Source organism: Giraffa tippelskirchi, chromosome 4, assembly GCF_054371585.1.
Source record: "Giraffa tippelskirchi isolate mGirTip1 chromosome 4, T2T-mGirTip1v1.2.pri, whole genome shotgun sequence".
NCBI classification, from domain to species: Eukaryota; Metazoa; Chordata; class Mammalia; order Artiodactyla; family Giraffidae; genus Giraffa; species Giraffa tippelskirchi.
The window spans coordinates 172,213,415-172,239,136 of NC_137278.1; the positions used below are offsets into that span (position 1 = coordinate 172,213,415).

The 25,722-nt window shown below is 51.3% G+C and overlaps 2 protein-coding genes across 5 annotated transcripts in view; both read right to left on the reverse strand.

Moving 5' to 3' along the window:
* TMPRSS6 (transmembrane serine protease 6) overlaps positions 1 to 8,397 on the reverse strand; it is a 49,926-nt gene extending 41,529 nt beyond the window's left edge. Inside the window, exon 1 of the mRNA XM_081596385.1 lies at positions 8,309 to 8,397. The gene's annotated coding sequence lies outside the window, so the exon portion shown is untranslated. The remainder of the gene's footprint in view (positions 1 to 8,308) is intronic.
* A 5,948-nt stretch (positions 8,398 to 14,345) lies between these two features.
* The window catches only part of IL2RB (interleukin 2 receptor subunit beta), a 37,385-nt gene continuing 26,008 nt past the window's right edge, over positions 14,346 to 25,722 (reverse strand). For all 4 annotated transcript variants that reach the window (XM_081596387.1, XM_081596386.1, XM_081596388.1 and 1 more), the window contains 7 exons: positions 25,382 to 25,484; positions 24,725 to 24,830; positions 22,898 to 23,046; positions 21,680 to 21,845; positions 21,018 to 21,138; positions 19,473 to 19,557; positions 14,346 to 16,321 (listed from right to left, as the gene is read on the reverse strand). In XM_081596387.1, the coding sequence (XP_081452513.1) occupies positions 15,566 to 16,321; positions 19,473 to 19,557; positions 21,018 to 21,138; positions 21,680 to 21,845; positions 22,898 to 23,046; positions 24,725 to 24,830; positions 25,382 to 25,484 (1,486 nt within the window). In that variant the 3' untranslated portion in view covers positions 14,346 to 15,565. The remainder of the gene's footprint in view (positions 16,322 to 19,472; positions 19,558 to 21,017; positions 21,139 to 21,679; positions 21,846 to 22,897; positions 23,047 to 24,724; positions 24,831 to 25,381; positions 25,485 to 25,722) is intronic.

Here is a 25,722-nt window from a genome sequence, read left to right on the forward strand (position 1 = left end):
ACCCAGCAGGACAAGGAGAGACAGGCTTCAGCATGTGTACCGCGCTCAGGTGGCAAAGATCCAGCTGGAGAAGAGAGGACCTAGCCCAAATCTCAGAGCCTCCACCTGCTGTGACCTGGCAAGGCATACCACCTCCCCTGCACTGCCATCTTGTCACCTATGGAATGGGGACAATAAAGCTGGGTTGTTGAAGGCAGAAAGAAGAAACTGGATGTGAATGACAGATTCTGTGCCTGGTACACAAGAGGCTTTTAAAAAACATCAGCTGCCTTTTATTTTGTTTTATTATTATTATTCTTTTGGCCGTGACATGTAGCATGTGGAATCTTAGTTCCCCAGTCAGGGATCAAATCTGTGGTCCCTGCATTGGGAGCAGAGTCTTAACCACTGGACCACCAGGGACATCCCTGGCTGCCTTTCTTTTAATCCAAGGTGAGGGAGGAGTTGGGGCAGGGTTGGGCAGCTGTGTGCTCCCTCACCCTGCCTTGAAGCCTTGTGGTAAGGGCCCTCCAGGTCCTGGTCAGTGCTGTGGGGATGCTCACTGTGGGCCAGACCCTGCCCCTAGCACGTCTTGGATTATTTAATTTACTTCTCACAACCACCTTTTTGTTGATACCATTTTTAGCCCCAATTTTCAGAAACTGAGGCCCTGGTGAAATCTGAACTCACAACTCCTAGTTTATTTAATCACACAAACTATACATTAAGTGCCTACGAAAGGTCAGGCTGTCTCCTGGGTGCTGGGAAAGGGACGTGAAGGAGACACATCTGACGTCTGTTCAACAGAGAAGGACATTATGCAAAAGTCCTCAGGTGGAAAGGAAAACAGGTGGATGTTAGCATTCCCCTTCACAAGACATTCTGAAGATGAGCTGACTCTCTGAGGCGGAGGCCGGGGGCAGTGAGTCACAACCCTGACCTCAGCCCTAGGTGCCTGCCAGCAGGACAGGTGTTGCCTGACTTTCTGGAAGCACAGAGAACTTGCCTGTGATGTGTTGAACTGTGAACCCCCAATTCATATATGGGACCTGCAGTAACTCTAGACGTGACCTTATTTACAAATAGAATAGTCACAAAAGTAATTAGTCAAGATGACAATCGTGCTGGAGAAGGGCGGGTCCCTAGTCAAATATGACTGATGGCTTTATGAAAAGGGGAAATTTGGAGATAGATACAAAGGGAGAATTCCATGTGAACATGAAGGCAGAGATTGGGGTGATGTTTCTATTGGCCGAGGTAAGCCAAAAGATTACTAGCAAACTACTGGAGAGCAGGGAAGAGGCAGGGAAGAGGCATGGAATGGATTCTCCCTCACAGTTGCAGAAAGAACCAAGCCTGCTAACAGCCCTGATCTTGGACCTCTCACCTCCAGAACCGTGAGACATTACATTGCCATTGTTTAAGTTGCTCAGTTTTAGGACTTCCCTGGCGGTCCAGTGGTTCCACTGAGCTTCCACTGCAGGGGCACAAATTTGATCCCAGCTTGGGGAACTAAGATCCCACATGCCATGGGGCATGGCCAAAAAATTGCTGCTCAGTTTGGGGTACTTTGTTACACAGCCCAAGCAAACTAACAGAAGGCGCTGGGCAAATGCCGCGGCAACCATGTCCGTGCTGTATGAATACAGCAGGTGCTCACGACTGGCCACCAAAGAGGCTGAAGAGCCAAATATCTGCATTTTTAACGATGTCTTGAGCTCAGACACGTTGGAGGAGCCTGGGGAAGCTGACCTTGTCTGAACTTAGAAAAGACCCACAGCGAGAACTCCAACAGTCCAGAAGCAAATCATGTCACAACACGCCTCTGAAATCATCCCCGCCCTACTCTCCCCACCCCTAGACTGTGAGCCTCATGAAGACAAAGGGTTTGTCTGTCTTGTCCCATCTAGGATCCCAACCTAGAACAGTGCCTGGCAAAAAGGACAAGCCAACATTTGTTGAGTGAACAAGTAACAGTTCCTGTCTACTCCATGGATGGTAACCTCGTATTTTGAGTTTCGGGCCCCTAGCTGGAGCCCCACTGATGCCTCAGGTTCAGGCTTGGGAGTGGGACTGCATGTCTCCACTCAGCAGAAGAAGAGACGGAGGTTCTGAGAGAAGAGGTTGGCCCGCCCCAGGATGCACAGCCTGGGGCAGGTGGAACCGATCTCTTTGATGGGAGGTGTATCAGTTTCCTAGGGGGCTGTAACAAATTGACTTAAACTGGGTGCCTTAAAACAACAGGGGTATATTGTCTCATAATTCTGGAGGGGAGTCCACAATCCCACGTCAGTCCATTCTCTCTCTGAAGGAAGAGAGAACCTTCCCTTGCTTCTTCCTAGCTTCTGGTTGTCACCAGCAATCCTTGTCATTTCTCAGCTTGGAAAAGCATCACTCTGATCTCTACCTTTATGGTCACGTGTTCTCTTCCTTGTATGTCTGTGTCTATGGGTCCAAACTCCCTCTTGGTATAAGGACACCAGTTAGAGAGGACCTAGGGCCCCTCTAACCCAGGATGACCTCATGGTTGCTGGCTTACATCTGCAAAGACCGTGTGTCCCAGGTTCCTGGTGGACATGGGTTTTGCGCACACTGTTCAGTCCAGCACAAGGAGTGACTGTCTCAGGGGGATGAGGCTGGGAGACATGAGAGCACTAACCCTCCTTGTCAGCCTGTCCTGTGGGTCAGCAAGTCTCAGAGCTCAAGAAGGCTAGTGAGGGTAGAGATGGGATATCCCAGGGGAAGGTTCTCGACTGGCTGAGCCGGCTCTGACACCCTCTGAGGAAGCACAGGGCTCACAGCCCCCGGGCTGCGGTGAGGGGTGAGGGGCGGGCTCCAGGTGCCCCTGACAGATGCTGTCTAGACAGTGTCTGGAAAGAGGAGGCTCTTCTAGCCAAAGTGGTGTGTAATTGTTTCCCGGGACTGTCCTAACACGGAACTGCCAGTGGGGTGGCTTGAAACAATAACAACTCTTTCTCTCATAGATCTGGAGGCTTCAAGTCCAGGATCAAGGTCCCTGCAGGTGCACGCTCTCTCGCAAGCTCTAAGGGAGGCTCCTTCCTGCCTCTCCCAGCTTTGGCGGCTGCTGGTACCCTTGCTTGGGTCACGACAGCGTGACTTCAACCTCTGCCTCCCTTGCCACATGGCCTTCTCCCTGTATGTCCTTCTCAGTGTCTCTTTTCTTCTCTTAAGGACACCCATCATGTTGGATCAGGGCACACGTAGTGACCTCATCTATTCACAGCTGCAAAAATCCGTAGATCCGAATAAGGTCACATCCAGACCTACTAGGGTTTGGGATTTCCACATATCTTCTGGGGACACAGTTCGGCCTGTTACAGACAAGGTGAGAGGCTGGGAACAGGCTGGTTACTGAAAACACCGTGGACTGCTGTTCCAAAGATCCGTGTCACCCTGGGTCCTCACGTCACTTTCAAAGCCTGTTTTCTCTCTGAACGCCTACCCTCCTCACCCTCCTCCCACACAGACACAGGTCCAACCTGCCTCTTTCTCCCTCCTGCAGGCTCTGGAGCTCCATGGAGGTGAGCGGTGGGGAGGAAACTCCCTGAGCTGCATCCATCTTTCCCGATGCCTCAATCAAACCTTCAGAGGCTGTCCTCTGTTACCTCTATCCGACGCACCGCACACCTACAGCCACTAGCTCACTTCTTCTTTAAACAGGTGTCAAGCACCTACACAGTGCTGGCCTATGCTGACCCCCAGACCACGGAAAAAGCAAGGCTCAGTGTCTGCCCCTGAGGGATGCAGCCCACCCTGGGAGACAGTGGAACAGACGAAGACCTCTGTCCTCATAACAGCAGATGGAGGACAGGGCCCTTGGTAGACTTAGAGATGCTCCTTAGTGCTTCCAGGGAGGAGAATCCATAGGAAGGGACTGCCGTGGAGCCAAACAGGAGCCCTCGCAGGAGTCATCATCTTGGTGGCCTGAGTCCCCTCACCTGCAGAGGGGTTCAAGGTCCTAAGTTCCTCCAGGATCCCCATAGAGGCCCTGAGACTCTATGACTTTACACTACTACTAACCAGACACAAAGCTGGCCTCATCCCCTAATTTAAAAAATGGCCTCTTGACCTCATTTTGCAGGTGAGAAAGTGGAATTGAGAAAGCAGGTGTCATTCACTCTTGGTCACACGGCAGGAAGTGCTGGGGTTCAGACCCAGGAACCCCTGACTTCAGAGCCCTCTGACTTCATCCCTTCTGGGTGTGTGTCCCTCCCCGCTTGCCACCCCTCTCCTGGCTCCCTCAGCCCTCCTGGACCCTGGCCTCCTTCTGTCTGCCAGGTGAGAACGTACTGGTCTCCAGCCTGCCCTTTCCCAGCCGGGCGGTCAAAGGAGTGGCTTCTGATCAGGGGTTTGAGGTTTGAGAGACACTGCCTCAGGCCAGGCCGCTGGGGACACAGGATGGAAACTCTTGATGCGTCATTCAGCCTGGCCTTCTCCACTGTGGAGTCCCAGCAGGAGGGGTTCCAGGCAGGGGGTTGGGGTGAATGCACTACCCAAAGTCACGTGGCATGGCTGAAACAGGGTTGGGGCTGAAACGCAAATTACCCAGGTTCCCAGGCCTGTGCTCTTGCCAGCACTCTGACTCAAATTAAATGTTTAAAAATAAAATCAAAGAGCAATATCATTAGCGAGCATGCAAGTTCTTAGGTAGAAAGTTCAAAAAAATTTCCAAGTGCACACACACGTGTGGTATAGCCTCAAATATTGTTGCAGCCAGAGCTCCTCGCTATAGGCAGTTGAGTTTGAGTGTCTGACTCTTGCTCCTCCAGGGGAGCCCTGTTCAAGGTCAAAGGAACAGAAGACTCTCCAAGGAGCCTCTGTCCTGCTCCCCTTAGAGGCAGCCCCAGCATTGGCTCTGGCCTTGGACAGTACCTCTCTTCTCCTTGAGGCTCTGTGTCATCAGGGCAGCTGCTCATGCTGGTGGGGCTGCATGAGGTCCTAACGCTTGTGGGTTCTGCCCTTCAGCCATCCTCATTGGTTTCTGATTTCTATGCAAGTCCATGTTCTTGGAACCTCTATGTTAACTGCCTCTCCCTCCCTTTGTTTCTTCCTCTTTCCCTCCCCTCACCCCTTCACAGTCTACACATTCACTCAATGATCATCCTATGGCAGGTGCTGGAATCCAGTGATGAACGGGGCATTGGGGATCAGGGCCTGCAAAGGCTCACAGTGGGACTCAGAGCACAGGGTGGGGAAGATGGAGCATCCAGCCCAGCCAAGGTCCGGAAGAAGTGACCTTTTACAGTAAATCCCAGAAGATGGCTTTCCTTTATTCCTCCCAAGAAGACACATTTTGCTTGGCCTGCTTGTGTTTTAATTCTTTTTTAAAAAAAGTTAGTTGCCAATATTTAAAACTCAGGATCCTATACTCTCCAGCTTCCCTTAAATGTTTCAAAGATCTGGGTCTGCCTCCCAACACAGCAACTGTCAGTGGTGGCTCCCCTGAGCAATTTCAATATGACAGAGACCCCCACCACTCCTAATTGTCTTCCACTGTCTGGGTTAAAAACACAAGTACTGAAGCCAGAAGCCTGGATTCAAGTCCTGACTCTGACTCTTATTAGCACAAGACCTGAGTTACAAGTTATTTGTTATGCCTTCCCTGTCTCATATAGAAAATGAGACAATAACTATAAGTGGTGTGAAAACTGAAAGAAAGAACTGATGAGTGGAACTCAGAACTGTGCTGGCACCTACTAAGTATTCAATGCATGTTGCTGTCATCATTTTCAGCACTGTTGCTGTGATCTGCCCCCCACAGCTTCCCCCAGCAGCATCTGCATCTGAGTTGGGATCCCAGCAGTAAAGGTTTCGTTGTTAGTCTCCTATTTGCATAAATTACAAGCAACAGACTTCACTGACTTACTCAGCTCCTGGATGGTTGCTTTGACCACTGCAGCTGGAGCTCTCCTGCACCTGGTTTTACTAAAGTCACTGGACTCTTGGCCAGGGACACCCTCTCAAACACCGGGGTTGACCAACACCAAGCCCTGACCCAAGCGATTCCAATTCCCTGCAATCCAATGTCTACTTTGAACAGTGCTGTGCACACAGTAGGAGCTCAATAAATGCATCAGAATGAATGGAGAATGGGTTGCCTGCAGCAAAGTGGGCTACCAGTCATGTCACATGAGGTTTATCTAACTAGTATCTCCCCTGGGTACTTAACATTGAGATGGGGGTTGAGGAGGAAAATTGCCAAGGCAAATTTTCTGGGTCATTTTTAGCAGAGTGACTGGGGACTCCATCCAGAACAGACTGGTTGAATCAGAAGAGAGCTTTAAGGTTAGACAGACTCCCCTCCCTCTACACCTTTCACCCCAGTTTACAGTTGAAGAGACTGAGCCTCAAAGGGGATGAGTGGCTCAGAGCTGGGATAAATGGGACAGACTGAATGCCCTTGACCCTGGACTAGGCTGGCAGCAGCTCATGTGGATGGATTTGAGAGGCAGGCAGAAGATGCAGTAGAGTTCCTTCTGCCGTTCTCACACCTCTGGAATCCCCCCTTTAGAGACTGATCCCTTGGGGCCTTTGCGTCCCCCTAGGGAGGGTCACACCTTAAGCCATTATTCCCCTGAGACTTACCCGGGTGCTTGAGGTAGATAGACACTGCAGTGGCATCCAGGTCAGCCCTGCCCCAAACAGCAGAGAGCATCTGAGAGGCTGCCCAGCAAGCCAGCTGCCTCCACACTTGCGGCCCTTGGGTTTTCCCTGATTACAGCCCTGTATCTGTCTGTCCTATCTCCCCAAAGCCAGCTCATCTCTTTTAAGTACTTTGTATACACTCGCTTCTTTAATCCTGACAACAGTCCTGGTCCTTCCCTCTGCCTTTTACAGATGAGAACACGGAGGCACACAGAAGTTTAGGCACTTGCCCAAGGTCACAGCTGGTAAGTGGCAGAACCAGGATTTAATCCATGTCACCTAGGTCTAGAGTTAGGACTTTAATCACCACACCCGTTGTCCCAAAGGGGCTGTAGGAGCCTCAAGGCAGGCTGGACTGTGTTTTGTCCACTGCTGTATTCCCGGTAACTAGCACACACCCTGCACATAATAAGCCCTAAGTAAAAGCACACTGAGTGAATAAAGGCATCTCTCAGAACACTTCCTCCAGGAGCCAACTTCGGTCAACTACAGTAACCCCCCCGTATCTGCAGTTTCAGTTGCCCGCGGTCAACCTCAGTTCAAAAATATGAAATGGGAAATTCCAGAAATCAACAACTCCTAGGTTTCAAATCATTCTCTACCACAGCCGGGCCATGAATTACTCCTTTATCCAGCATATTCTGCCGTTAGTCACTTAGTAGGCACCTTGGTTATCAGATGCTCTGTCGAAGTATCTCAGAGCAGTGGTCAAGTAACCCTTGCATTACTTAGTAATGGCCCTAAAGTTCAAGAGTAGTGATGCTGGCAATGCAGTATTCTCTTATTGTGCTTCATTTATTTATTAAAAAATTTTTTCTAATATTTTGGCCATACCATGCTGCATATGGGATCCTAGTTTCCTGACCAAGGATTGAACCCATGTCCCTTGTATTGGAAGGCAGAGTCTTAATCACTAGACCCCTGGGGAAGTCCCCTGGGCCTCATCTATAAATTAAACTCTATCATAGGTATGTAGGTACAGTATAGGTAAAAACAGTATATATGGGATTCGGTTCTCCAGTATTCTTGCCTGGAGAATCCCACAGACAGAGGAGCCTGGCCAGCTACAGTTCACGGGGTCACAAAGAGTCGGACACGACTGAAGCAACTTAGCACACAGCACTATCCTCAGTTGGATGCATCCACTGGGGGTCTGGACTGTGTCCCCCAAGGATAAGAGGAGACTGCTATGTGCCTATCTGAAACTAATGGGGCTGAACTCCTCTTGTTAAAGACCTGTACAGAATTCCACCCTCCCTTCCCAAGCTAGGAGACTCCAGAGCTTTCCCAGGTTGGGTATTTCCGATAAAGGCTCTGATTGACAGACCTCCACAGCAGGAGGGTGTGACTGTGTGTAGATTTGTCCACCCTCTGCGGTCACACTCTCCCCCAAGGGCTGGAGTCTCTGCTGACTGGGCAGCAGGCAGTCTCCTCTTCGTGGCCGGGGCTTGGCATGCAGCCAGATACACAGAGGACTGGAAGCTGATGCATCTCCCGCCAGCTCCTCCCTCCCCTCTGCATCCTGACTTCCTGGAATTGTAGACTGGGTACCTTTTCTCCCCACAGGCAACTCTCCCCCCCACTCAGCACTTCCGGCCTTGCTTTCTCACAGCTCTGTCCAACAGCCTCCCTCCCGGGCGCTGCGATGGGACGTGTGACATACCTGCGGTGGTGGAAAATGTCTCAGAGCCACCCAAGGGGATGTCCCGGGGCTGTCACAGGGGCCAGGCCCAGGCTGTTGGTGCTGAGCTCAAGTTTAATCAACAACCCAACCACCCTCCCCAGCCCCAGTGACAAAGGCCAGGAGACAGCAGGCTCCAAGGGGGGGGAGTCCGGGTTTCTCGTCATTCCCCGAGTCAAATTCACTGAGTGGCCTGGCACAGGGCACCCTCCTCTTAGGATTGCATGTCTGTATCTGTGATGCAGAACCTGGAATTTTGGTCATTCTTGTCATGCTGGGTTGCTGAGTGATTGTATGAGATCTTTGAGTGCACACACTTTAACGCAGTAAAGAGCTAGTCCGTGTGAGAGCTGAAGACTGCCTGGGTTCAAATCCTTGCTCTACCGAGTTCCAGTTGTGTCCTTGAGCAAGTCATTAACTACCCTGTGACTTAGTCTTCTCATCTGTAAAATGGATAAGAATAGTCCTTTCCTTGTGGCCATGTTGTAAGGATAAAGTGAGTTAGTAACACAATGCATTCAGAACAGAGTCTGATGCCTGCTAAGTGCTCAAAAAAATGCCCCTTTGATGAGACCCTGAAGGATGGAGAACGTTCCACTGTGGTCCTCACAGGTCCTTGTCCTTGCACCTGCCCCTCTCACACTGCCTGTTGATAAAATCCAAATTGCTAAATGGTAGCTGCTGATCTGTAAGACCAGTTTCTCTCTCTTTCAAGAACCACCCTCAAACAATTGTTTCCAATACAAGCTGAACTCCAGCTGAGCCCCTACTTCAGCCCCCCGCAACATTCTGCATTCCGTCCCTGAGTCAGAAACATCTTCATTGTCTTCTTGTGCCTGGTATTTCCAAATAAAGGCTTGTGCTAGTGGGGCTTTGGCTGATTTTCTCCCAAGCTGTTATTATCAGCCCTGTAACTCCAGAATCTAGCTCAGGATCTCTCTGGCCCATAGCACGAGAGATGGTTAAGAGAGGGATCTCAGGAGGGGCACAGTAGGAGGAAGTACTCAATCCAACTTGGAATGAATCAGAGGGCCTTCCAGAAGTGGGGATGTTTGAAGGACCTGAGGGATGTGTAGGAGTCCAGGAGTGAATTGTTTGGGTGGTGGGTCTGCTTCAAACCCAGAGACCAGCATGTGCCAGAGTGAGTCAGTTGTGGTCCCTGTTCTCATCCCCACCCCCGAGCCCCAGCCTCCCACTCTTGAAGTAAAATACATGTAATCCCAGCCACAAGCCACATTCCATGCGACACCTGAAACTACAGACTATCAAGGCTAGGAGAGCACTTAGAAATCATCCATCTGACTATGCCATTCACAGATGCATGAATGAGCCATGAAACCAGATGGGACCTGCAAGGAGTCCCCAAGTCATTCATTATTACATTAATGCTTTCAGTTAGTGTCCTGACAACAACAGGGAGTTGTTGGGGGTTTAGGTGGGATGTGGCATGACCCAGATAAGATGACCCATGATAAGATCACCCAGGAAGGGCTCAGAGGTGGAAGCATGGAGGCCAAGTGGAGGGGGACCCATGGACCGGGAGGAGGCTGAGCAGGAACCTGAGTGAGAAGTGATGTTTCCAGGTCACAAGAATGGGATTGTTTCGATCACAATCACAATGATGGAATATAGTCTGCTTTTCTTTTTTTAACTCGTTACCAGGAAGCATCCAGTCCCATCATTTCATGGCAAATAGATGGAGAAAAAATGAAAACAATGACAGACTTTATTTTCTTGGGCTCCAAAATCACTATGGATGGTGACTTGCAGCCATGAAATTAAAAGACGCTTACTCCTTGGAAGAAAAGCGATAACAAACATAGACAGCATGTTAAAAAGCAGAGACATCACTGCCAACAAAGGTCCATATAGTCAAAGTTATGGTTTTCCCTGTAGTCATGTATGTATGTGAGAGTTGGACCATAAAGAAGGCTGAGCATCGAAGAATTGATGCTTTTGAACTGGGGTGCTGGAGAAGACTCTTGAGAGTCCCTTGGACTGCGAGAAGATCCAACCAGTACATCCTAAAGGAAATCAGTCCTGAATATTCATTGGAAAGACTGATGCTGAAGCTGAAACTCCAATACTTTGGCCACCTGATGCAAAGAGCTAACTCATTGGAAAAGATAGTGATGCTGGGAAAGATTGAGGGCAGGAGAAGGGGATGACAGAAGATGAGATGGTTGGATGGCATCACTGACTCAATGAACATATGTTTGATCAAACTCCACGAGATGGTGGAAGACAGGGAAGCCTGGCATGCTGCAGTCCATAGGTTCACGAAGAGTTGGACATGACTGAGTGACTGAACAACAACAACAACCAGGAAGCTTAGAATGGAATTTTGCTTGTTTTTTTCCCATTAATATAATTGTCCCCTATGCAGCCTTGTATATGCAAAAGGGCCAAAATCTCTGGCACCATATGCACCGAATTTGAATCCTGGATCCACCAGCAATCAGCTGCATTTCTTAACCTTCATGAGCCTCAGTTTTCTAATCTGCAAAATGTGGAGCATGATACCTGCCTCACAAAGTTCTTTTCAGGTGACGAAATGCTGCTTGGAAAATGTCTGGCACTGTGTCTAGAACATAAAATATTAGCTGCCTTCCCACTTTTAAAGGTTCTTCTTGATCATTTTTTAAGTTACCCAGGATGTCAATAATTTGGAGGACAGTGGTAAGTGATTCATCCTAGCCATGAACTGTTTCCATAGTAATTTGCTTGATAACCATGGACAGTGGAAGTTGCTTGGAGTAGGAATAGGTAGGTAGGGGGAGAGCAGAGATATTGGGGGATTGGGGAGGTAAAGGAATAAATACAGCTCAAGACACTGGAGACCTGAGGGGCTGGAAGGCCCTTCTCACCTCTCCTCTCTGTTCTTTTATTCCCCAATCAGCCCTGGCTGCCTCCTACTTACTGCTCCGCACCTGACAATTCTTTGAGACCTTAGGCTGCCTGGTCCCCAGCTGGTGCCTCTCCTCTCTCCTGCAGTCTGACCCAAGCAAGCCTGTCTTTCCTTCATCTCTTCTGCCCCTGCCAGCTGCCCCCTCCTTACCCCATCTCCCAAGATCCATACCCTACTACCCACTAAACATGTCACACTGTGGCTTCCTGCCCATCAGTCCATCTCTACTTGGTGTAAGGTGACTCCCTACTCTGCTCACTGCCAGCCTAGGTCTCCTATCAGACTGGGTAGGGACAGCTGGGTTCCCTGGATGTGTCTGCTCATAAGCCCTTCTCAGCTTTCCTCTCTCCATCATCTCAGCCTCAGTTTTATCTGCCAAGAAAATCGGAGTCAGGAGCAATAACTTCTGTTGTGGAAGAAACCTGAGGGGTTATCTGGTCTAGAGCTACCACCAGGTGCCAGCTATGATCAATTGGGACCTGCCTACAGAATCTAAGACTGCGTCCAAGCATCAGAGAAAGGAGGGCTGTGGTCAGCTAGCAGGTTGTGCCAAGCATCAGTACTATTGATATGATTGATTAGCAATATCTGCCCTGAGTGCAGCTTAATGAATGCCAGATGTTGCTATTCATGATCTGGGCCAACTTTTCAGAATCAAGGACACTGAAAAAAATAAAATTATATTTTAAACATATATAAAATTATTGTTACATATAAATTTAAAATTATATATATGATTATACATGTTTGGTTATATATTTGATTAAACATATAATTTGAACATATATACATGTATAATCAAGTGGGGCTTTCCTGATAGCTCAGCTGGTACAGAATCCACCTGGAATTCAGGAGATCTGGGTTCAATCACTGGGTTGGAAGATCCCCTGGAGAAGGGGACGGCTACCCACTCCAGTATTCTGGCCTGGAGAATTCCATGGACTACAGTCCATGGGGTCGCAAAGAGTTGGACACAACTGAGCAATTTTCACTTACATAATCAAGTGCAATATTTTCCCATAAGACCATGTCAAATGGAGCCTGGACACAGAATAAGACAAATCTGATTCCTTTTAGTGAAAAAGACATTCCATTTACAATCCTTCAGCATCTTCTCAAGAAAGAAGTCTCTGTTTGGTTTTCATATGCCTTTATCAGCTTACCAACACTTGCTTATCTCCCCTTTAAAATAAGAGAGCAGATTTTCAGCAGGCAATAAATTGAAACATTCTGTTTTATTGTATTTACTTTGTGCCTTTTATTTATGGTGAATATTGGTTTTCCTATTTACAGAATCAACATAAAGATTTTTCCTTAAATAAATGTATTTGAACAAAAATTGAACTGATTTAAAGAAAAATACTAAGTAAACAATAACAAAGATGATACACACAGATCATTAAAATATATAAACATATACACATGTGTGTATATATATATACACAATGTTAGATATATATATCTAACACAATGATCAAGGCCTGAGAAATGTAACCTCTGGAGAATTTTGCCAAGTGGAAAATCACTCGCAGAGAGATTTGCTCGCTTGCCCCAGGACACACAAGACAGCTGCAGGCATGAGTCTGGGACTGGTGCTCTCCTCCGGACTGAGATGACTCACAGTCCAGGACACAGAGCATTGTAAGACAGGAAGAAGGAAGAGAAACAGGCTGGTAATTAAGCTATTCTGTGCTAAGTATCCAAGTTTCAGACGTTCTCAGGAAAAGGGGAGTTTATTTTGGACATAAAAGCAACAGGAATCCTCAGTGAAGGCAGCAGTCCCCTGTGGAGCAGGCGCATCCTTACTAGGAGCAGACACCCTCTGCTAACTCCCCTCTAGCCTTTTTGGTCCCTTCTGTCCCTGTTCCACGTGGCATCTGCTCCCAGGGGCTCCCCTCAGGATGAGAAGTGGATGGGTGGTGGGAGCACCGAGAAAGAAGGGGCTCGCTGTGTGTGGCGGGGCAGGACTGCCATGTGAGGGGATGAGCCCCTTGCTGGGGCGGGCATGCCGGAACCTAGTGGACATGGACTGCCTGCCTCTCCAAGGCTTGACCTCAGAAACGTCAAAGTGCCAGGGGTGCCCCTGAGAGGTTGATGGTATCCCTCCTGCACGAAGGCAGCAAGGGCACAGGGAGACCAGGCATGGTGATGCCAGTGAAGTGAAGTGAAGTCGCTCAGTTGTGTCCGACTCTTTGCGACCCCATGGACTGTAGCCCACCAGGCTCCTCCTTCCATGGAATTTTCCAGGCAAGGGTACTGGAGTGGGTTGCCATTTCCTTCTCCAGATATCTGGTGATGCCAGATAGTTCATTAATTCACCCAGGGACTATGATAGGATGTAAAGTGCACTCTGTCAAGGGCAGGGAATGGAACTGCCATCTGGAGGCAGTGTGCCAGCCTTTGAGCTGCAGAAAAGACCCTTCCAGTAGAGGGTGGAGCAGGAGGGGTCCGAGGGAGGGCTCCTGCGACAGCATCAGGACCCAGCACTTGGAGGGGTTTACTTTCCAGCGGCTTGCCGTTGTGGAAAGATCCAGCCAGGGTCCACTTTGCTGGGCAATTGTGCACAGACTTGGGCCACAGCTGTAGGCAAGCATTCCGAGGTCATGAGAGATCCCAAAGGGGACGTGACAGAGACACTTTATCCCGCCACCCTGTGACCCTGAGAGCCTGTCCCTCCAGCACTGAATCTCGAGGTTGGGCACATGAAAGGAGGCAGTGTTTCCCTGCAAGGGAAGCAGAACTGCCACCTGAAGGATAAGGGGAGTTTGCCACCCAGATGAGGGAGTGAAGAGAGAATTCATAGAGCCTGGACTCCATCTTAGGCCTGTTCCTGCTGATCATGCTAGGCCACCTCTCCAATGGACTCTACACTCTGTGCTTAGTGCCTATGGAAACGACATAAAAGGATAAAACCCCCTCCGGACAGGGGAACCTTGAAGATCGTACCCAGGTTACTCATCGCCTAAGAGAAAACATACACTAATCACCCCTATCTCTGGACAGGCCATAAATTTTTCTGTACCTGTCGGAGTGTAACCTCGGGTTTATTGATTATTGGCCAATTGTTTAACTGTTTGATCACATAACACATGAATGATGGGATTATTGTGATTGTATTTACCCTTCCTAGTTTATGTAAGTCTCAAGGAATTTGGGGTGGTGAGTTTGGACATGTATACACGGGGTATAAAAGATTTTCACAAATGCTGGTCGGGGTCCTTGGCTAAGAGAAGACTCCTCCTTGGGCCCGCTGGTGTAATAAACTGCACTCCACCACCTGCATTGTCCTTCTGAGTGAGTTTGTTTCCCAGAACGCATGGCTACAACAAGAGGAGAGGGCCCCCCAGGAACAGGAAATCACACGTACAAAGGTGTGGGGAAATGAGGGAGTTCCAAGTGGCTCTGTAGGACTGTTGTTGTTGTTCAATCACTCAGTCATGTCTGACTCCTTGAGACTCCATGGACTGCAGTATGCCAGGCTCCTCTATCCTTCACTATCTCCAGGAGTTTGCTCAAACTCATGTCCATCGAGTCAGTGATGCCATCCAACCATCTCATCCTTTATCGCCCCCTTCTCCTCCTGCCTTCAATCTTTCCCAGCATCAGGATCTTTGAGTAGGCCTGTTGAGAGGGTTCTAGATGGGAATGTCCCAACATACTGCTGGAGGACCAACGGGTAGGCCAAGAAGTGGTGCTGAGGGCAGTGGTGAGCCATGGCAGAATTTTAAACCAGGGGCAGCACATATATGCTCATTCGCTCAGTCGTGTCCAACTCTTTGCAATCCCATGGGCTGTAGCCCGCCAGGCTCCTCTGTCCATGGGATTTTCCAGGCAAGAATACTGGAGTGGGTTGCCGTTTCCTTCTCCAGGAGAAGCAGCGTAGCTGCATTTATGTTTTGGAAAGATTCCGCTGATTGTCCTGTGGTGGGTGGGTGGGAGGGGTGTGATCCAGGCAAGAAGCCCAGTGAGTAAGCCAGGGCGAAGACCTCTGGAGGACCACAAACTCCCCCTGAAAAGTAGCTGCAGGGCTGGAGAAGAGAAATGCTTCAGAGGTAAAACGCACAGGACTCCATGACAAATGAGGGAGTGGGGGAGTCAAAGGACCCCACCCCCACAGTTCTTGGCTTGGGCCGTAGGACCAGGGAGCAGCATCTGAGGTTTGGAAATCAACAGCTAAATGTGCAGGACTGGGTGAGGCCCTCTGGGCAGAGATGTCCAGAGACTGCTGGACACCGAGTGTTTCAGCAGAGGACAAGCCTCACGGACAGAGTCCTCAAGCAGACCTGGCGCAGCAGTGGACGGCCACCTGCCTCCCGGCTCCGGCTGTCTGTCTACACCAAGTAAGATGGGTCCTGATCCTGGAGCTCTTGGAGGGACAGATAGGCATCAGTGTTCAGGGTCAGGCAGACAGTGGGGGCCCTGAATTGGCCTTGGCCAGGAGGGCTGGCCCAGGGGAAGTTGGTCCCCTCTCTTGGACTGGGGCCAGGCACCTTCTCTCTTGCTTCTCCCAGCTCATGCTCTGGGGGTGACTGCAGGTCCACCGGGTCAGGGGCTTCGAGAGCAGGAGGCCCCAGGGCCTGCGGGGTCCAGTCTCCAGGGATTCCCTCCTGTGGGCTGGAGGCCAGCCTCTCTTCACCAGCCCCAGTGCCTTGCTGGGCAGTGTTCGGGGGCCCTGGGCCACTGAGGAGACTCGGAGAGAAGAGCAGCAGGTCTTCCCCGGGGGGGAAGGTGCAGTAGGCATCGTCATCCCCTGGTGGAGTCGGCAGGGGTGGAAGGAGAACTCCCTCAGGGGCCCTGGGCCCACCCTCATCGAGCTCCTCTGTGCAGGGGTCGTAAGCAAAGTACACCTGGCAGGCCTCAATCTCCAGGGCATCCGGGAGATGGAAGAAGAAGTAGCCTTGGTTGGTGAAGCAGCTGGTCACCGAGTGGCCGCTGGTCTCAGCTGAGGACAACGAGCCCTTGTCCTGCTGCAGCAGGAGCAGCTGTGTGGCCTTGGCATCCCTGTCCAACACCTCCAGTGGGGAGATCTCGGGGGCCGGGCCAATGGGTCTGAAGGAGGACGAGGGGAAGGGTGAGGAGAGCCACTTCTGTGAAGAGAAATGACAGTGGGAGGGTGAGGGAGCCGTCTCTTCCAAACTCAGCAATAACCCCTAACTCCTCCTTCTTTAGCAATAGACTCAGGGCTGCCCCCTCTGGGAAGCCCTCCCTGACTGCAAACCTACCCCCACTCCCCACCCCCGCTGCCCTACCTCCCAAACGCACACACATGCACACACACACAAACTCTGCCCACTGGTTTGGGGAATGTTCCACATCAGTGGGTGTTCCTGCTTCCCAGCCTCAGCACAGGTCTTTCTGGCTCACTAGCGGTCCAGGGGATGTGTTGGGTCAATGCCTGACTGCTTATTGAGCGGCTAGTATTGGGAACCTAGTGCTGCTCCAGGTCCCAGGGACATAGCGATGGGTGGAATCCTCAGACTGACTGGTGGGGACCAGTGTGAGTGTGTAAGCCAACCAACCAACCACTGCAGAAGCAGGAAGAGCCCTGAGAGTCCATCACGACCACCATATAGATGCCCAGAGAGAGCCTGTGTCCTGGCCCTGATCACACAGCCAGCAGGTGGAAAAGCTGGGCTTCAGGTTCCCCACTCACGCTGCCATGGAACCATCTCCAGCAGGGAGCTAATGGTCCAGCCCCCTGCCTCCCACACCCTCCACCCACTGAGAGAGGCAAGCACCCATCAGAGGCAAACACTTCTCAGTTGCTCTGCAGTCTGGAGAGCCCTGGAAAGGAGCAGGGAGACCCAGTTCCAGCCCTGGCCCTGCACTCACTAGCTGTGTGACCCTGGGCAGGTGACTGCACCTCTGGAGCCTCAGTTCTATAATAGTTAGCTACCTCTTTCCTGACTGCCTCACTATGGCCCAGCAGAGAGATGTTAAAGAGGAACATGAAGATGGAAACACCTGGCACAAGTAAAATGCACATGCCCAGCAGAGGTGTAGGGGACAGTACACTCCTGAGGACACGGTGATGGGGCTTCAAGAGGGTGCGCTTGAGAACCCCAACAGCCTTCTGTCCTGGGAGCCCTCTGCAGCTGGACTGTGGTCCCCTGAGCACAGGGACCAGGTGTGACGGGTCCCCTCTGCACCCTTGTGCCCAGCATGGGGATCCAGAGGCCCAGTTGATATATTGCAGGTGAATTAATGACTGGACCACTCGACAGCATCTACCCTCTTCCCCAAACCAGGTGTTCGTGTTACAGGAGAAAAGGCCGAGAGAGGAGGACAGTGAGGGCCAACTAAGGATGGCAAAGGACAGAGGCGCAGGAGAGAGGGCAAGAGCCAGGCCGGGTGGGGCTTTAACACTCAAAGAGGCAGCGGAAGGCAGGGCCAGGCAGCAGTGCTGAGCAGCGGCCAGAAGGAAAGGGTAGCCCTGTGGCCTGCGCTGGTGTGCTGGGCCTTAGAGCTGTGTGGTCAGCTACTTCTGGGGCCTGGGCCTCCATCTACAATGCCTTGAAGTGGACGTGAGCGGGGGAGGAGGGATTGTGGTGCGGCACAGGAAGAAATTCATCCTTATCACACATACTGGCACACGCACTCTTGGGTCCCGTGGACAGGGCAGTAGGCCCTGGGGTCTTGGAGCTCGGGGTTCTGGGGCAGAAAGACAGAGAGGAGCTGGCCCATCACCCAGACGCAAAGGAGAGGGTGGGGTCCCTCTCGGCCGTTTGTCGTCTCCAGTCACATCTGCATCCCCAGGGCCCTTTCGGGATACCCCCCACCACACACAGCAGGCCTGGGCCAGGCGTTTCAACCTAGGGTTGATCTCATGGGAAGACGCAGCTCTCTAGAAAGGACCCCAGTCCTGCCTCAAAATGTCCCAAGCCCATAGACTCAGAAGGACCTCAAGCTGGAAGAGGTCTGAGGCTGCATCTAGTCCAGCTTCCCACTAGGAATCCCTTCTGCCATGTGACCAACACATAGTCAGCCAAGACTGGCTTGAATACCTTTGTTGGTGGGGAGATCATTATCTTTCGGGCTAAAGGAAGAGTTTTAAGGAGATACATTCCCCCACATAAAGAGCACTGCAGGAAAGATGTGCCCAATCCTGGGAGTTTTCCAGAGATTTCCAGAAGGGGCCCTGATCAACCCCAATAAAGAACGCCAAAGCCAGCTTGTGACAGGCCTGCTCCAGCATGGCTTCCCAGCCTCTGGGCATTTCTCTTGACCTCTGTCCACTCCCGACTCACCCCCCTCCACCAACACCAATCTAGGGAGCCTAGAGTATGGGGTGGGGTGGTAGAAGTGGCCCACTACACCCCGCTCCCCCCCGGAAGCTTCCTTCCTGAAGCACGTGTGGGCTGAGGGAGATGACTGAACTCTGCATGGCATTCAGAGCATTCCGACATACAGGCGAGCACTTTTAAAATGAATCTGTTTTGTAACTAGAAATGCCTAGAGGTCTTGCTAGCATTTATGCAAGTCATGGAGGCTGGCTGGGAGGATTTTTCAAGAGCAGGGAAAGCACTAGCCCCTCAGAGCAGATCTGCACAAGAGAGCGGGGTGAGAACTTGGACCTGGTGAATCCTGCTCCGACAGCAGCCCAGTGCGGGTAATTACAGTGAGGGTTTTGTGAGCATTAACTGTGTTCCGGGCCATGTCTTTGCGATCGTAAGCATACTAACATTATTTCGCCTAACCCACCCACCCATTTTACAGGTGAGGAAACTGAGACACAGAGAGGTTCTATAATTTGCCCCAGGCCACACAGCCAGGAAGTGGTGGAGCCAGAGTTAGAGCCCAGGTAGGCTGCTTCACTCAGATGGATGCTGCCATTCAGCCTGAGAATGCTGGTGCCAGAACTGGGGAAAGGGGTCCAGGGCTTCCCAGGTGGTGAAGTTGTTAAAGAATCTGCCTGCCAGTGCAGGAGATGCAAGAGACTTGGGTTTGATCCCTGGGTCAGGAAGATCCTCTGGAAGAGTTCATGGCCACCCACTCCAGTATTCTTGCCTGGAGAATCCTATAGATGGAGGAGCCAGGCTGGCTACAGTCCATGGGGTTGCAAAGAGTCCGACATGACTGTGTACACACACACCCGCGAGGCAGTTGACTTTACATTTCTTCACCCAAAGTGCAAAACCCACTGTTCTGTACCTCCTCCCCACCCTGTCCACACCCCAGCCCACCCTCTGGCCAGCCCGTGTCAACTGCCTGCTCTGTCCTCCTCCTCCAGACTCCTACCTGGAAATCTCCTCCATGCTCAGAGCTCAGCTGGGAAAAAAACTCCGAGGGGTCTGGGATGTGACACTTCAGAACCTTCTTCAGCCTACAGAGGGGAGAGGAGGGACAGAAGAAAGGTGAGAAGGGAAGGGGGCCCACAGTGTCCTGCCATCAGTCCTGCAGCTCTTGAGTACAGGGCACAGAGCCTCACCACACATGTTCATTTATTTTGTCGATGTTAATTGCATGCCCAGTAAGGGAGGGTATTGTGCTGGCGCTGAGAACACAAGAAGAGTCAACAGAGGAGGTCCCTGCTCTTAAGGAGCTGACATTTTAATGGGGAGCCAGTCAATAAACTAAGTGTGCAAGTATACCGTTTGTTCCGTGGAGACAGAGAGCAGAAGGACTTGGGGGTGGGAGACCACAAAGAAGACCGGAGCAGAGTGAACCAAGAGGAGGGAGGTAAGAGAGAGGCTAGACTGTGGGCCTCCTAGTCAAGGCTGCCAAGGCTGCCAAAGAAGACCGGAGCAGAGTGAACCAAGAGGAGGGAGGTAAGAGAGAGGCTAGACTGTGGGCCTCCTAGTCAAGGCTGCCATGGATGGTTCAAGTTGTGCACTGCCCAAGGGAGCCTGGTTTATGTTTTGTTTTTTTGTTTTTTAAGGGGGAGGACCAACGGTGACTAGAAACTGAATCCCAGCCTACGCACTGCTTGCCAAGCTGAGTGCCCCAGTGTCCTGCGTGCATCTATTTCAAGATGTATGCCTCAAGACCCCAGGAAACCTGGCTGCTGCCCAGAAGTCTAGGCTCAGGTCTCAAACTTCCTTCTGATCTCTGACCACACCCACTTTCCTATACTCTGTTTCTGGAATGTTCCTCCCTTGTTCCCACCTGAGGTCTTTGCACAAGCTTTTCCTCTGCCTGGGATGGACGAGCTCCTGACCCTTCCCTGCCTGGTTTGCTCCTCCTCCAGATTTCAATGCCATCATCACCTCCTCGGGGATGCTTACCCTGGTCACCCCTTAGCTGAGGCTCCCCTTCCTGTTGTCTACTTCTAGTACATGTAACCCTTCCTTCCTTCACCACCCTAATCTCATGTCATTATAAACCTGCATGATAAATATCTGCCATGCCCCATGGGACAGTGAGCTCATGAAAACATGACAACATGCCTGTGACTGTGCTTACGTTCCCAGCACTCAGCACCATACCTGGTTCTGAGCTGGGACTCGGCAAATAAAGGAAAGAACAAATGAATGGTCAGACCCATAATGACACCCCATCTCCCACCACAGGCAGCTGGCTTGTGTACATATATACATACTCAAGTCCTGAGCCTAATGCTCCAGGCAGGGCTCCCATAGTGTTCTCCCTGCACCTCTCCTCTTGGGCTGGTCCCTTGGGCCTCTCTCTTTGGGGGGAAAGGCCAGGTGTTAGGCAGGGAGGGCCCTTGGGATGGCAGAGGGAGCATTGGAGTGTCAGAACACAGGGCTCAGCCCAGAAGCTGACCTGGCCATGGGGGATGTCAGACCGAGACATGAAAGACGAGGAAGGGAGCATTCTTCTTACCATAGCCTGATGCACCGGAAGTTGCCCAGAAAGTAAACCAAAAAGACAAGACAAGAGAAACTGCCAACACCCAAGATGATGTGGCCCAACCCAGGGACAGGTGGGATCTTCTTCCTGGTTTCTGCCCAAGGGGTAAGAAGAGGAGAAGGAGAAGGGTTAAAGAACCGTGCCCCACCCCGAGTCACTCCAGCATCCCCCACCCATAACGTGATGCTGAGAGACAGGATGACCACTGACCCAAGGCCTTTATAGGGTCCCAGCTGGTCCAGCAGAGCTGCTGTGTGACTGGCCGGCATGGGGCATCTCATGCCTTCATCACAGCAGTCCTGCCATGGTACCATGGTACCCACTTCACAGACAAAGAAATAGGCTAATAGGTGAAAACAGCCCACCCCAGACCTTGGCAGAAACCAAAATCTTGAGGTTCAGTGGTGGAGAAAAAGGAAAGAGCCTCCCCACTAACTCACAAGGCCTCTGAGAAGTCCCACCCCATCACCAAATCCCTGTTCCCATCTGCAAAACTTGCCCACATTTCCCACCCTGCAGGTCACATCCAGTGAGCTAAAGATGGTCAAAGGGTGCTGTACACATATCTCAAGACTGCCCCACCAGTCCCTGCCTCCTGCCCAGGCTGCATCCCCACCTCAGCTCCCCATCAGTACCTATAGGGACCGTCCTGAAGGCCAGGGGCTGGCTCCAGTGGCTCCAAACCTCATGGCTGCCTAGCTGGGGCTTGGCCCGCACCTGAAGCTCATATTCCATGCCGGGAATGAGATTCTCCAGGGAGATCCATCGCTGATTCTGCCTGAGGGTCAGTAGTGAGGCATCCTGCGGCAGAGACAGGGTTGTCAGATGAGAGGGGTCTGCACTGCCCCCTCACTTCCTGTGGTAGGGCTGGCTGAGCATATGAGCAGAGCAGTGCCTTCCTTTATGGCTTCCAGCCATCCACCCTACACCCTCCCCCTCTCCAGCATCCAAAGCCATCTGTCAATCAGCATGTTCTACCTCCAGAACCTATTCTGGACCCTTCCCTCTTCCCTCCACTCCTTCCTCCTCCAGATCTGGGCTCCCACAACCTCTGAGCCCCGTCCAAGGTCTCCCTCCTTCCCTGCGTCCCGCACCCCTGTGCTCTACCGCAGTCTCTTCTCCGCTCAGCCAGAAAGAGGGGATTCCCATAGACTTCTGCCCGCTCGGCATCACCCATTTTGCTCTTTTCTTCAGTACGCCAGACACACAGGTTGTGTTTTGCCTTTGCAATGGTTCTTTCCTCTGCCTGGAAGACCCTCCCCAGATCCTCAAATAATAAGCTCCTACTTGAGGCCCAGATCTCAGAAAGGCCTGGTCACATGAGTCTGAAGGAGCCTGGTCCAGCCCTTCTCAACTTGTTATCACAATGAAATTTCATGCGAGTACGTAAAACCATCGCAGAGTCTGCTCCTATCCCCCATGTGAGTTTCCTCAGAGGCAGCTTGTCAGACTCTCCCTCCATTCTCTCACCAGCATCCAGCACATACTAGGTACTCAGGGAATGTTTGTTGAGTGAGTGAGAGAATAAAGGAATGGGTAGGTGAATGAATAAGTGATCAACCTCCATGCACTTGGACCACACTGGATTTGAAGAGGGAAGGGTGGCTGCCGAGGGGCTCTGAAATCTTCAGAGGGGGAGTCTGCTGCCTCTTAGTTTTGTAAATCTTGCCTAGAAACTGCCACTGGCAGGACCCCCGGGGTGTCAAGGGACATCAGAGGGAGGGTATGGGGGGCAGTTCCAAGGAGCAGCAGGGGTTGATTAGGGGCTTTTGTGCCTTTGCTGAGATGAAGGATGGATAAAGTGACCAGGACAGGGAGGAGTTAGGGCAGGTGGGACGGAGCCAGATACTCACCTCCCAGCTGTGGCCCGCAGACCTAGTCCGGGCCTCGAACTCCACGTCATTTTGGATGTAGTGGGATACCTGGGAGATGGTCCAGGTTATGTTGCACCTATGGGTCTCTATGTGGACGACTTGGAGTGAGTGAGGTGGAATCAGACGAACTGGAGACAGGAGAGAGACAAAGGCAGAGAGAACAAGCTCGGGGGATGCCACATGCTGATGCTGAGATGAGAAAGCCAAGCCGAGCTCCCACCTCCACCTTTGTACCTGCTGTTCCTCCCTCCTGGTGTTCTCTTCTCCTGGGGATCAGCAGGTCCCTGCTCAAATATCACCCATTCAGAGAAGCCTGCTCCACCCACCCACCACTCTCTGTCCCCCTCGCTTGTTTCATTTTTATACCTAGTGCTTATCATCATTTGACATATTAAATATCTACTTCTGATTCTTTATTTGTTTTCTGTCTGCCCCACCAGACTGAGCTTTCTGAGGGCAAGGACTTGATCTCTTGAGTATCCTTGGTGCCTGGAATTTACCCAGGACATGGTGGCCACTTGATTAGATATCTGTGGAATGAATGAATTGAGGCAGCCTTTCTCCGCATTCAGATTTGATCAAAGAGATTTACCTCGATCATCTCATTTATTTAATTTAATTCTACTTCATCACTCTTATATGATTAAAGATTGTATGATTCTGAAGTTCAATTGGTCTTAATTTTTATACTTCTGAGACTCTGTAGAACTGCACAAATAATAATAAGCAAATGTTCATTGAGATATTTCTGTGTCTTGGCTTATAGACTCCTAAGCAACCATGTTGTTGTTCAGTTCAGTTCAGTCGCTCAGTCGTGTCCGACTCTTTGCGACCCCATGAACTGTAGGCCACCAGGTTCCTCTGTCAGCGGAATGTCCCAGACAAGAATACTTGGAATTGCCATTTCGTTTTCCAGGGGATCTTCCCGATCTAGGAATCAAACCCACGTCTGCTGTATTGCAGGTGGATTCCTTAGCACTGAGCCACCACAAAAGCCCTACAGCAACTATAGGCAGCAGGTAACTGGTTAGCCCCACTTTACAGATGAGGAAACTGAGGCTCAGACATGTTAAATGACGTGCCAGTCAGATTACACTCAGTTAAAGTAGGGTTGCATTTAGAATCCTGGATCTCACTCTCAGCTCCAATCTCTTGCCTAGAGATGACCTCCAAGGTTGGAGAGGGAGGGGGTATAGGCTAGAGGTGGAGGAGGCTACTTAGTCACTCACCAACCTTCCCCCAGCACCACCCAGATCAGCCCTGATGCTGAGTATTCAGAACAGAGATGTAAGGATGGCAGAAGCTCTGCCCTCAGGGAAACTCACAGCCCAATGAGGGAGACAGACCCATGATCAGGCAGCAAAGACCCAGGGCATAAACATCCTGAAAGAGGAGGTACCAAGGGCTCCGGGAGTCTGGGAAGGCCTCCCGGAGGAGGTGACTTCTCACTGAACTTGATGGGTGAGTGGCAATTATGGGGGTGACAAGAGCCTTCCAAGCAGGCTGAGGCTGCTTGGTGTGCAAGGGCTTAGAGGCATGGAAGGGCAAGTTGAGCCTGGAGAGCTGCCCCTGGTGTGGCAGGAACATAAGCCACAAGAGGAGGCATGCTGGAGAAGGAAGCCAGGCCAAGTGGCCTTGAACACCAGGGTAAGTGTCCGGGACTTCATCCCAAGTTCGGGGGCAATGAGTTGGAAGCTGATAGGGGTGTGGAAGCTGATGAGGAGAGAGTATAGAGACTAGAGAGGGAGACAGGGAGGGAGGTAGCTGCCCACCCCACGCCAGCTCCACCCTGGAGTCCTCACTCACTGTAATTAAAGGGCTTGATATCCTGGGTAATCATCCTCCTCCACTTCCCGCCTTCAGAGCACATCACCGTCAATTTCATGACATCCACTACGGTCAGTTTCTGAGCCTGCAAGGCAAGGAGGCTAGGGATATAACTTCCAGTAGCTGGTGTGGGGACGGAGAGGCTGCTGAGATGTGGATGGCAGGGGAAACCTTGGCTGTAATAAGCTGGACCCCCTCCCTGAGATCCTCCATCTAAGGCACGGCTCAGCAAACTTTATGAAAAGGGTCAGATAGTTAATATTTTTGATGCTGCAGGTCATATGATCTCTGTCACAACTATTCAACATTGCCATTGTTGCTGTCGTGCAAAAGCAGCCATAAAAAAGCAAGAGAGCAAATGGGTGTGGCTGTGTGCCAATAAAACTTAATTTATAAAAGCAGACAGTCGGCAGGAGCAGAGCTGAGCAACTGACACCTCATGAACCTCAGATCCCTCCACCCCTGGGTCAGTCATCTGCTCTCCCTGGATGCTGCCTCCTTTCTCCTGCCTCCCCAGCCCAAGAAGCCCACTCTGCCGCAGCCCCTGACCACTGGGTGTGCTGGCGCCTCCACCAGAAAGATGCTCCTTTGCACCCACCAGCCCCTTGGCCGCCCCTCTCAGCTCTGGCTACTCACTTCTGGAGAATGTCCTAGGACCAGGTTGCATGCCCAGGATCCTGGCTTCACTGGTTGCAGCTCACAGGTGTGATTCCACTGTTTTGTAGGAAAAAGCACCTCTCTTTGAAGAAAAAGAGGGATCCCTTCAGAGCTGGCCTCAGGAGGGTCCCCATGCAGCATTACTGATCTGAGCCCGGGCTCTATGCCAATCTCACCTGCCCCGCTTCCCTTTGTGAGCATCTCTCCTTCCCAGTTAAGCCCCAAAGCAGTGAAAGTGATCCAGAAACAAATCTGTTCAGGGCTCATGGCCCTTCCCACCTAAAGCCCTCCAAATTCTCCCCATAGGGCTGAGGGTGCAG